Source organism: Calcarisporiella thermophila (genome assembly GCF_041956535.1).
Source record: "Calcarisporiella thermophila strain CBS 279.70 unplaced genomic scaffold VTP21scaffold_6, whole genome shotgun sequence".
NCBI classification, from domain to species: Eukaryota; Fungi; Calcarisporiellomycota; class Calcarisporiellomycetes; order Calcarisporiellales; family Calcarisporiellaceae; genus Calcarisporiella; species Calcarisporiella thermophila.
In genome coordinates this window covers 129,029-141,817 of record NW_027192196.1, presented here as the reverse complement: position 1 = coordinate 141,817, position 12,789 = coordinate 129,029, and the positions used below count along the sequence as shown (strand labels likewise).

General features: G+C 37.3%; 3 protein-coding genes across 3 annotated transcripts; 2 read left to right on the top strand and 1 right to left on the bottom strand.

Annotated features, from left to right (window-relative positions):
* Positions 1-1,347: 1,347 nt before the first annotated feature.
* Positions 1,348-1,689, top strand: VTP21DRAFT_9758 (uncharacterized protein; the record flags this gene model as incomplete). Its single annotated transcript, XM_069400739.1, has 1 exon — positions 1,348-1,689. One exon carries the CDS (start codon positions 1,348-1,350, stop codon positions 1,687-1,689), a length of 342 nt encoding a protein of 113 aa, XP_069253484.1.
* Positions 1,690-7,856: 6,167 nt separating this feature from the next.
* Positions 7,857-8,948, top strand: VTP21DRAFT_9757 (uncharacterized protein; the record flags this gene model as incomplete). The annotated part of the gene is made up of 1 exon (XM_069400738.1): positions 7,857-8,948. The coding sequence occupies one exon, from the start codon at positions 7,857-7,859 to the stop codon at positions 8,946-8,948; it is 1,092 nt and encodes a 363-aa protein (XP_069253483.1).
* A 3,466-nt stretch (positions 8,949-12,414) lies between these two features.
* VTP21DRAFT_9756 (uncharacterized protein) lies at positions 12,415-12,726 on the bottom strand (the record flags this gene model as incomplete). Its single annotated transcript, XM_069400737.1, has 1 exon — positions 12,415-12,726. The coding sequence occupies one exon, from the start codon at positions 12,724-12,726 to the stop codon at positions 12,415-12,417; it is 312 nt and encodes a 103-aa protein (XP_069253482.1).
* Positions 12,727-12,789: the final 63 nt, after the last annotated feature.

The window sequence follows — 12,789 nt, the reverse complement described above, 5'->3', positions numbered from 1 at the left end:
CAGAAAAAATGCTATAAAGTCTGGTTCTCTTGAAGAGCTTGAGCGAATAGTTATTTTCCTTTTTTTTTATATTTAAAAAAAAAGGGAAATACAACAATTATATTGCACTTATTGTGCCTATCTACTCCAATTAAAGTGCGCCTGCCAGCTTAAGCTATTGCCTAAGCTATTGTGAAAATACCTAAAGAAATTTATGCCACAATGGCGTAATTGTAGCCGAGACAGCCGTATCGGTACGGTGTTCATATCAGCATCCTCCACTCTTTCAATTTGTGGTAAGGTTGAAGGAAATCTGAAAGAAAAATTACACGCACCAAAATTAACCCAATTCAATTAACTTGAATTGTTATATCTTTCGTTACCTCTTTCTAAACAAACAACCTTAATGGAGAATAACTTATGTCTATTTGATTCCTGTGGATATGATCTCTAGTTTAGCCGAAATTCGGGAAAGAGATGGGATGGCTCACATCCACTCCTTCTTCCGTGTCTTGGATTAGTAATGAGTGAAGGATTGGAACAAACCTAAGTTTCGAGGATCTCAGCAAATTTTGGTGGCAGTTCGCGTTCTACCATTTCGCCTGTTGGTAAAATAATTTAAATCCCTCCTACTAATTGTGTCCATACTAGAAATATTTCTAGAATTCTAAATCAAATTCCGAAGATCCTATCTCGATTCCACAGAAAAAAGCTGAGTGTGAACTTGGAAATTGGATGCTCGGTAGAAATATACAGTAATATAGTTATTCAATTTCGAATCATCCATCGGCAAATTCCCGTGTCCAACAAGAGAGCACCGTTCAATATCTAGCTGAATTGGCTTTTGTATAATGAGATTGTACTTTGAATACTTCATTTCGCTTTAGCTAGATATTTTATGTAAAGAAATAATTTGATATAGCAACCCAAATCCACAAATTTCTGAGACGTCTTGATATTGCACTTGTTCTCGATTTTATTTTCAGAATCTGTTCAAAATATTTAGTTTGAATGGGTATTAAAAAATGAGTTAAAGTTAATGAAGCGATCACTTGTGGGCATTAGGAGTTTGAAAAGTGCAAACGGAGGGGTGGTCATCAGCCTCACAAATACGCCACTGAGCACAAAACTCTTTTCCTACACCACTTGCCATGACCGGAACGTAAATTTCGCGTGATTTGAAGATACCATAAAGGAGAAGGGATCTTAATTGGTATAAACGTGAACAGATCACACCTCTAGTTACCGCTAATGTCTGCATCAAAGAGCCGACTTGCATTTGAAATTATCCGACCAGCTCTCCAGAAGCTATAAATTGGCTCGTCCAGCAGAGCTCTCCCTCTATAATCTACAATCTTCATCACCAAAATGTTGAGATCTCTCCTTCTTCTGTCGACCCTGTTTTTCACCATTGCAAATGCGTACGTGCTCCGTGGCTGGACCAAAAAGAACCGCGAGGGTCGACTGGTCTTGAGTGTTGACAACTCTATCAACAGTGGCACATACTGCCATAATGTCGATAGGGGCTACGAGAACACGATCAGCAGCTTTGTCTTCACTGCTACTCCATTATGCACGGCCAAGTTTATGTCTCAACGTGACTGTCATGGTGATAGGCTAGGCAGAAGCACGGGTGGCTGGTGGAAGGATGAGCTTAGCGCAGAAGCCGATAACAAGATTGACTCAGTCGAAGTTACCTGCATTATTTAAAGAATTATTGAAATGTACCTATAGCTTTTACTAATAAACATAATTTTGGTAATCATACTTAAGATTAGACTGTATTATGGTCGAGATCATTTTTATTTTCAGGTTGGCACATCCACAATAAACGTTACCTCCACTAACTGCACTTGACCACTTGCTCATAGTCCATGAGTTCTCATTCTCCTATAGAGCTTTTCCTCCCTCTATAGAGACATCTACCCTCTTTTAGAGCTATGTAGTTCTTCCAATTCCTAAAACTCAGAACTAAAAGTCAGCTCATGGTATAGCCTGGAGCGAAAAGTGTGAATATTTGTTATTGAGAAATATGGTTTGAACTTGAAATAAAGTTCGATAGCAAATTTGGCTTTCTCCTAAAAATACCAGTTCTCACGATAAATTAGTAATAGGCTAATCATGGACGAGTCAGTTAAGAGTGCCAATAGCAGATAGCAGAAGAGTGCGTGTGGGAAGTTCTCAAGATATTCCTCTTCCTTTGTTCCCAGCACTTTGAAATAATACTAAAGCATGAGCCGTTTATTTCCAAATTTGAAGTGGTTGATTGGTTTAAACATATCATAATAAGTTCACATAGTGAAATTCGGTTGATGACTCGGTATAGGGCTGTGCAGATAAAGCAATGCTAAATGAACGCTGATCGGCGATTTATTGGTTCAAGTGAAAGGTTTGGTAGTAATTAAGCTGCTTATAGCCTCGAGCCAAGCTCTCGAGCTAAGCTCTCTCTCATGCTGTTAATTTCCCTTGCTTTGATAATGCAAGACAAACTATTACGAACACATGGCATTCAGCCATCTTGACACAGAAAATGTAATTTAGGGTTGATAAATAAAGTCAATCGCACTACTTAGTTACTTCGCCTATAATATAAAATAGTGTTATGATTAGTATTAGCACAAGCGCAAATAATCAACATAATTAATTGTTGAAATGCTCTTGGTTGCTTCTGGCAGACTATGTCTTCTAAATATTATAACATATTTTAATTGTTCTCTGTAAATATTTAAGTGATAATATGGTAGGCAGACAAGTTAAGAGAAAGCTAGTGACATGTATTTACAACTATGAATATCTAAGCTAAGTAAAGTTATAATGACTACAGCACAATTTATTACATATCACAATGCGCATTTGTTTATGGAGATAAATAGCATATACTGTGTAAAATGACTCATAGGTATAGAGGAATGTAAGTAATAAAGGTGTTTTGGAACTTGTTCATTGCATGATATATTATCTAATATTGAAGGCTTTCTTATACATTTTTGAGAAAAGATATAGTTTAATGACATCGTGGCTTTCTTGCAAATTGTATAAATGGTCCACGAAAATGCAGATTACCACTCTACTTAGTTACCCTAGTTTTATATTCTCCTATTCTTGGGTTGTAACTTACGAATTTAAAGTGATGAAACAACTGTTCGCCCTTTTTTTCTTCTTTACTCTGGTGACACTTGTCTTTGCGGCGCCCGAGAGGGCTTGTGAACACTGTGGTTCACTTTGCGCTAAGACCCAAAGCGAAGCCAATATCAGATGCAAACGAATATGCAGTCCTTATTCATTCTGTAGTGCAAAAAAGAGCAGCAGATGCACTTCAGATACCGATATATACAGATGCTTCGCATATTTATGAAAACATCTTTTCTTAAATATGAGTTTACCTTGATGCTTCTTGCTAATGCCATGCGTCAGTTTATTTGGATGATCATTATAGTTAGTTGATAACAGATGATTTTATGTCTTAAATAAATGTAGTTCTCCTTATTCATCCTCGGTACAATACGGCCATTCTACTTTACCGTCGCTAGTATCAGTTGATTTGAATACAAAGGTCTGGAATCAATTGAAAAACGAAATAAGAAATTTTATAAAATACTCTCATAAAACCCGATCCGCATGTATGAAATTGAGAAAAGAAAAAAAATCAATAGAAAAATGACTATTCTGCATCGTCAATTTGGCCAAAGTTAACTAGAAATTACAATTTCATTCAAGGAATCCAATTCGTACCAACCGGGCGTTGCAAAATCATTTATTGAGAATTTACTTTATTACACGAGGATGATATATCGATTGATTATTATCACTACGGGGTACTAACCAATTTAAACATACCAATAATTATAGCATCAGCAGAGTAAAACAACCCTTATCGCCATCATGCATTCACCAGTTAATTTAAATATCTACCTACTTGTGTTAAAAGGTTATTATACTGATGGGCGTGTGCGAAGAATGTATATACTGTAAATTGCGGAGATTAGCCATTTCTTACGATGCATTAGCATTAGGTCAACTATGAAAACGATATCCATGAATACTAACAATAGACAAGTACGCGAGAGAATTTCCAGGGATATTTCTCTTTGTTCACGACACTCTGAATTAATAGAAAGCCGCATATTTCCAAATTTGAAGTGGCTGGTAGGATTCAATCATACATCAGAAAAAGATTATGTAGCGAGATTCAATTGATGACTTGAATTATGGCTGTGCAGATTATGCAAAGCTAAAATGAATGCTGACCAGAAATCTATTGGTCCAGAAGAATAGTTCGATAGAATTAAAGATGCTTATAGCCTCGAGCCAAGTTTCCGAGCTAAACTGCTCTCTCATGCAGCTAATAATTCTTTCTCACAATGCGCATTTGCTTATGGAGATATATAACCTATACTGTGTAAAATGACTCATATAGAAAGTGGATCATAAGAAATAGAAGTGCTTTCGAACTTCTTCATTGCATGAGATATTAGCTAATATCAATGGCTTTCTCACCCATCTTTGAGAAAAGATCTCATTTACTGGCATCTGATAATACTCCAGGTAAAAGTATATATAGGCCACGAAATAACTGTATACTACTCTACACAGCTGCTCTAGTTTATTTCCTCTAAATTGCAAGTTATGAAATTGTAACCATGAAACAAATTTTCGTACTTTTTCTTATCTTCATTGCCCTGGTGACACTTGCTTCAGCGGCTCCTGAAAAGGCTTGTACGCAGTGTGGTGCACTTTGTGCAAAGACCCAAAGCGAGGCTGACAGCAGGTGCAGAAGGATATGCAATGACCGGCCGTTCTGTAGAGCGGTGAGGCGAAATAGGTGCACAGCGGATACTTATATTTATGATTGTCTTGTAAATGAGTGAAAAGGCATATTCTCGAACCTTTTCTTGCCCCTATCTAATGATAGTCTATTGGATTGTCAATACTTAATTACAGTGAATTATATTTCGTGAAAAAATATAGTCTCTCTATTCTCGTCTTTGGGGACAATATTAATTAAATGCTTACTTTATTTTTCCAACACTAGTTTTCAGCCAATTTAAAATATAATGAAACCAGAGTTAGATAGGGATAGAACAAGTGATTACGTGCTAAAACCAGTTAATTCAAGGATATAAAAAGTTAGCCACTACTGTAGATTATTAAAGACATTCAAAAAATAGCTATATCACAAATAGTTACCATTATATTGCTCTTTAATAGTTATCGTGGAGAAATTCAATTTTGATAATGCAGAGGCATTCCAACGCAGTCAAGGGCAGTTATTGAATATGAATGGGACGACGGGAGAATAATTTTTCCGTGAATACTATTCGCTAGACACTCCATCGCAATAATTTTGTTGCCAAAGTCCGGAGAGAGATCCGCTTCATACAAAAAAAAGTCTTTTCAAATGAATGCTGAATCCGCATTTTAGAAATGAAATGTAGATGGGTTACTAGAAGCGGCGTAATAAACCACCGCTTTAGCAAGATATTTCTCGAAATCAATCCTTCTTCTTCTTACCTTTTATCGTCAGACTTTTGTTAATAATTAGTGTAGCTTCCTTTGGCATTATACACGGCATGGACTCGCGCCGGCATGCTGCCCTAAAGTTTTTCGATAAAAGCTTTTTCAATTACTTCCTAAGTCTTTTCGATTCATTTCCAAAGCTCATACTTGTTCTTGGGCCTTTGAGAATATAATTGAGACGATTTGCTACCTCACTCCACAAATTCTCGATTGGGAATTATATCGAAATGCCGAAAAGACAATTCCAGCACCTGTAGCATGCTATTCTTCAATCAAGCTCTATTACTTATGGCAGCATATCTAGGATCGTTGACTTGCTAAAATATTTACTTCTACTCGTACATGCGATAGTATTCAAAAATGCCCGATTCGTTCTCCTGAAGGATTTTGCAGTAAAGGAGGTCGTCCGACCTTCCAGCTATCTTACATGAATTTCCTATGCCATGCTCCGTGATGCATCCGCAGACCTTCATCGATCTACCAAATAGCTTGACAACGGTTTTAAAATTTAACCCCCGGAAGAGTTCACCTTTGCCTTTGTAAAGGTACTCTCCCCCTGTGTTCCGATAGAGAGTAAACCCACTCTCATCGGACCACATTACACGCTTGCTCAAATTTCAATTTAAGTGCCTTTTGGCGAACGCCATCCCTTGTTGTTAATTCTTTATTTAAGGAAGAGGCTTTATTTTTTGATCATAGCTCACAATCCGTATCTATGCAAGTGGATCTAATTGATAATTCAGCAAATACTGTAAGAAAAATTAAACAATTCGATCAATATTAATAAATCTATTGCATTTTGAAATTTGAATCCCGCCCCAACCAGGTATTTTCTGAAATAGAGAAATCTGCATTTTCACTATTTCAATTCTGTAATTGATCGCAATCTTAAAGCATTTTCTAAACCTAACCCATGGACTTCTTACAGGGCATGTTACTCCTGACTATAACAAGCTAATGTTGTTATTTTCTCTCCTGCCTCTTAGAGTTCGGGGGCGACCGCCAGGTGGCGTTTTGAACTCAAGTTGATACCTTCTTTCTCCCACAATGACCTTAGCAATTATCGAGTAATGTATATCGAGAAAGTTCACTATTTGACGGCAAGATTTTTCTCCTTTGGAATACATGAATGTACTAGCAAGATTCATTTTAGAGAACGGTTTCATTATAATCGTGGAAATAAAATATGCTATTAGGGATATTATGCATTTTTTTTAAAAAAAAAAGCCTATGGGAAAAATAAGGATTAAGGAGCAAGGACCATGTAATGAGAAAAATTTGTAGCCATTTTTACTAACTCAAAAAACATTTTCCAACACTTTTTAATCTTGTCCGTCAGAGTTTTAGGTTCTCTTTTTTAAACGTGCCTTGCATGTATTCTTAGAAATAGTGTAGAATGCAAATTTTTTTTACAGTCATACTCACATTCATCCTTTTTAAGTAGTTTGTTATTAACTAATGCATATATATATTGTGACATTTAACTGCAACATTAATTACTGGAATTTTAAAGGATCTCAATTAGGGGCAGTAAATTTGTAGGAATATTTAGTCGCTCTGTTTTTGTTTATCGTGGCTTTTGCAATCTGCTGAGCCACATGCAATGAAAGCCATTCATCTAACTCAAACGCTTGGCTTATGTAGAAATGTATCTTCCAATACTTTTAAAAGCCTTGCTAAAAGCATGATTCTCAAAATACACCAGTTTTATAAAGCCATTTCTTTGAAACTGAAAAGTGAGGTTAATATTCTGAATAATAAACGATAACTTCAGAAATACATAAAGCAATTCGACTATCATATGCCCATTAACGTTGATGTTTGTCCTCAAACCAATAGGCATTTCCTTCTTATGACGCTACTTATAATCCTACAATATAATATACAATCAGGCTATCTAAAAAGGGTTAGTGCCTCACCATTCTGAGCATGTACGTGTGCCATATGAGCTCAATTTCGGAGTGCCCTGGAGATATGCACTTTTACAGTTTCAACCCCCTGACGCCGTTGTTTTCAGTTATGAACATGGCTTGCACATATCTAGATATGTGCAAGCCATGTTCATAGAGATCTATATAAAAGATGTAGACGCCGCAGTTATTTTTACAATAACTTTCTCAATCTTCAATTGTGTAGAGTCTTAAAATAATTTGAGTAAACTTCCATCTTTTAATTTCCTATATCTATATAAACCCACCCTCTTTATTTTATTATTCTTCACCCTTTTTTATTTTATAAGGTGAGGATATTCCGATTATTTATTGTTTTTGCTATATTATTAATCTAGAACGAACTTCTATTTTTATTAAGATTATATTGACTGACTTTAAGCAATTCATTACTGTTCCGCGAAGTTCATAATGGAAAAACCAAATTCCATCAGTTCTCCAAGTCTCTGCCCCGTAGCTCTTCCGAGCCCACCGCCAGCGTCTTCACATGCAGCCACTGCCGCAATTCCAGTTCAACAAGAAATGTATGCTTGGGTTACTAGAGGGCCACCGGTCCCGCCCAGGAGCAGTGGCGCGTCGTCTGCGACCGCAGCTCTTGCAGGCCTGACTCACGCAGGAGCTGTGATAGTGCCAACCATTGCTCTGTTGATAGTAGCTGCTGTGTTGCCTCTCAGTGCAGATCGAGCAACTTCATTTGACCAACTAGTTGGCTGGAGCGTGGGGCATTCCATTGTGATGGCCCTAATAGTGTCACATGTGGTTATCCCATTGCATATACAGAGTGTGCGTATTTGGGGAATACTGCATTGTAGGACGCGTGGCGTAAGTGCAGAACGGGTGGGTATACTCATGGAGATGCTGAGTGGCAGGCAACCTAGCCTACGCACGCTGCTTGGCAACCCTGGCCACGAACCAGAGGTGGTAGCGGCTGTGGTAGCGTATTTCACCAGGTCTGCTATCAGTGCTGGCGCCAGTGCTCTCACGACGTGGCTGATCGGATCAGTGTGGGCTGAATTCTTTGCCAGGTCTCGTTTAGAGGGTAGCAAACTCAGTGACCCAACGATGATGGGCCTAGTGGCTTCGGACATACAAGCCATCACTTGGACCATTGGGCCGTTACAGGTAGTTGAGTTATCCGTGCTTTGCGGCGCTGGCGTTGCCATTTGCTTACTATTCTACTGTGACTGGGCGCTGACCAGATTTTGGGCGTCGTGTCCATGGAGCATGGCAACAGCAATTTCCTTTGACCTCCGAGATTACATTGCGCCTGGCAGTTGCGCCAATCCAGTGAGATCACACCTGGTTGGGGGAAACAGGTTCTATTTAAGCAGACAGGTTTCCCATGGAGTGGGTCATGTCGGACTGTGCGAACAACGAGTTTGGCACCAGTGGAGCGCTGCTCCTAACTGGGGCACAAGGTGGGGTGCGCCCATCCCACTAAGTTGTCTCAATGCCACGGCTCCGGGCGGTAGAGTTGGGCCTGCAGCTAAAAATCAGGCGTGACTATGTATGAATGAACCCAACTGTAAACCAGTGTAACATGATCGAGTTCCCAACGCCTTACCTACTTAATAATTCTCCCTTTTATATATTCAATCTGTAAAAAAATTGTTGAAGTAAATAGGCGCATTATATATATATATATGAATTAACAATATAACAATTACCTCAGAAAAATGAGTGGAAATATTACTGTAAAGTTACTTGGCTCCTAGTTAGCTCTCATAATCCGGGGAAGCAGATGAAGCATTCGACAAAATTAAATGAGCAAACACTCTCTTATGTTTAAGACTCTGAGTGATATTGAACTACTCTTTTTTATCAACACACCACTTTTTAGCAGCATAATTTTCTACTTTTGCAGCATTTTTCGACATTTCAATTAATTGCTCTTCTGCTAAATCTCACGAATAGCCACACTAGTGTAGTTTCCGTTGATTACAGAAGCTGGTAAAACAAGGGTAGGCTTAATATCTCTGGGAAGTGTATTAGCTGCACGCCGGTTCCAGCATGCCTTGATAACTTTATCTACATCTGACAAGATGAAAACTTTTCGTTGAGGATGAGAAAATGATTACATTCTACTTCTCTATCACCAAATAGACAAAATATTCCATTCAGTATTGGGAGTTTCTCAATTATAATACAGCCCACCTTTTGATCCTAGGTGGGCTACTAATTGCAATATTAGAAATATGAAAAATCGAGGAGAGAATTCCCCATCTAAAGTACTCCGTCACGTTTAACAGCATTCGGCTGACCCAAAATCTCTCTATGAACCCCGAGTCTCTGATCGCATTTTTAGAATGGATAATATTTCTAGATCAATTCCATTTTATATACTATTAAAGGACAAATTAAGTCTACGCCTCGAAAATATTCCCTCAACCAACTCAGATTAAATTTGCTCTGAAATTGAAATACAGATCGACTCTAGCTTCTTCGAACAAAAATCGGCCTAAAGAGGTAATGGTATTCGCAAATGTGGGCCATCATCATCTATCTCTTATTTTATGAGGTTTAGTTGTATACATTTGGTTATTTTCATGCGATTTTGTAAAGAACAAATTTGCCCATCTTGATTTACTCTGTTCGATATGTTTGATGGAACTCCGACTTACCACAAATGCTAAGTTAAAAGAGTTAAAATTTCAGTGAGAAAAAGTAGATATAGGACAATCCAAATATGATTTGATCTATTGTAATAATTACATAATACATTTCTCATCATCTTATATATCTTATTAGTGTCATTGCAATACAGTATATGCACTCTTCGTTTACCCCCCTCCAAATATTAATATCGCGCCTCATTAATTTCATTTAATCCCGCTATTATTCTTTTTAAATGGAGACTTGTGATTACATGCAAAGCTTAGCATACTAGAAAGCCATATATAGCTCTCCCGCAATTATCCCATTATCATTACAGTTTACCCCTTGATGATTCTATTCCTTTTGAATACAACTACAAACTAGATTACGATGTTTCGCCAAGATTTATTACCCATCTATGTGGCGCATACCATAGAATTGACCATTAACGCGGAAATAAAAATCCGACATGCAGCATACAAATACAGATAAAAATCACTAGGTCTTATTAGTTTAGGTGGCTTCGAAAGTTCAAGTTGCCTAGAATATCTTTATAATTTTTTTGATAACCTAAATAAGGGTTAAACAAGAGGCATGCGCGTATTATTGGTATTTCTTTTATATCACTACCGTTTGCCGTTACATAGTTTGCCAAAGCCATACTTCTAATAGGTGAGAAGGTCAAAGAAATTCATTAGAACGCATATACTCTTACAGTGCGTAACATCATAACGAATAGCGAAAATGCTTTACCTTTTTCCATGAGCACAATTGAGTGAATAAATCCCTCAAAGTGCAATGGTTATAAAAGGGGAGGGGGGATGAAATTACAGCGAAAACAATCACTAGTTTTTCATCTTATAATTTTTTTGTCTGTCATACAGCGTTTCAAACTTCCGTCAAACATGCGCTCTTTCTTTCCTCTGGTCTTTGCAGTGGCCTTCATCGGAACTGCGGTTGCGATTCCCACAAGCCCCAACAAGTCTGCCCTCGAAAAAAGGGACTGTACGGCTGATGGCCAATGTCTGTTTGGAAACTGCGATAACTTTTGTCGTAATACTTGTGGAGCTATTAGGGGCCGCTGCATTGGCATTACAAGCACCACTTGTACATGTGACTATGCCTAAGTGCGAATAGGGGTCCACTCTCCTTGATATGGCCTTTTATCTTTGAGAAATACATTACAACGTCCGTATTGTATTGATTCTTTTTGATGATCGAGATTTATTATATTGTCATTTTAATGAGAATACATTAGGCTATATCTCAATTTTCCTTGTGTCCTTCAAAAATAAGGAATAGCATGAAATAGTACATTGAGTTTTACAGATGCTCAATAGATTTTTTTATCATCTTATAGGTATCACCTGGTATTAATATTGGATTTGCATCCTTTACTTATGGCATATTGAGTTTGGTTTGTTTAGAAAATATTTTACTAAAACCCAAGTGAAAATAATATCTGTGAGTCTTAAAATTGTGATGTTTTCATATTGTAAACAAAAATTTTTCAATTGTTAAAGCTCTAGGTAAGAGACGTATAGTAGTAATTTATTCTGTGCTCGATATTAGCCATGAATGTATTTAACACTTTTAATATAGGGGATATAAAACTTCTTGTAGCTCTTGGTAACCGTTGCAACCAATACTCTGCACCCATCATCCTCATACAGTGCGAGCGAGGAAAAATTATGCTTGTAGTGTATTGAGTGAAGGTTGTTATAAACCTGCTTTTTATCGATTAATTGGCAGCGGTTAGGAAGAGCACCAGCAGCAAAACGTGCACCTGTATAATTGTAAGCAGAATACAGGTCTACTGGGTTGCCAGCACTCGCCAATGAGCAAATCACTAAGAAAATAATCACTCTAAACATTTTCGAAACTGAGGAATTGAGGTGTAACTGCATTTTGGGGCTAATTTATAACTTTTGCTCTTGAAGTAAGCTCGTCTATGTTACAATGCAAAACAAAGTTATTAAGTAATCTACAATAAATAACATCTATTCCTTAAGGTTCATCCTGGGTGATTACATAGAACAACTCGAACAACTTGGATGAATGGAGGTTGAAAAGGCTTGAGCAATGGTACTTGATTAAAAATTCGTACCTCTTCATTAGTCATCTGTTTTAAGGTATGTTTAATGTTAAATTCTAAAAATAATTTTAAAGTCTTGTTCTTTTGGAATGATTGACTCATGTGCTCTCTAACTTCTTGACATTCATAATGATATATAATGGAATTAAATCTATCCGGGATATAATTTTATTAACTCATCCATTTTATCACTCAACGCAAGTTTATCAGAAAACCATACACTTCATAAAGAATCTGCTATAGGGTTAACAATACTTTTTGCTATTCTCTTCTTTCTTCTCATTTCTTCTGTGATAATCCCCTCCCACCGGACACAAGAAGAGATGCCTGAGCACCACTTTCCTCAATTAGACCAGTTGGATACCTAATAAGACCTAACACACCGTTTACATCGGCATCCAAATTGTTGCCCACATTCGCTGACAAATCGGGAGACATACCACTAGCATATATTTGATTTGGTGATTCAGAATCTTCATTTTGATGATTTACAGAATTGGGTGTCTCAATATTTTTGACTGGATGCCCTTTGGAAATAGAGGCAAAGCTTAATATTACTATAGCTGCGATGGTGACAATTGATTTCATCATTGACTAGAGAAGAGTGCAATATATGTAATAAGGTTGAAAGCAAAATCTAATAAAAAATACATA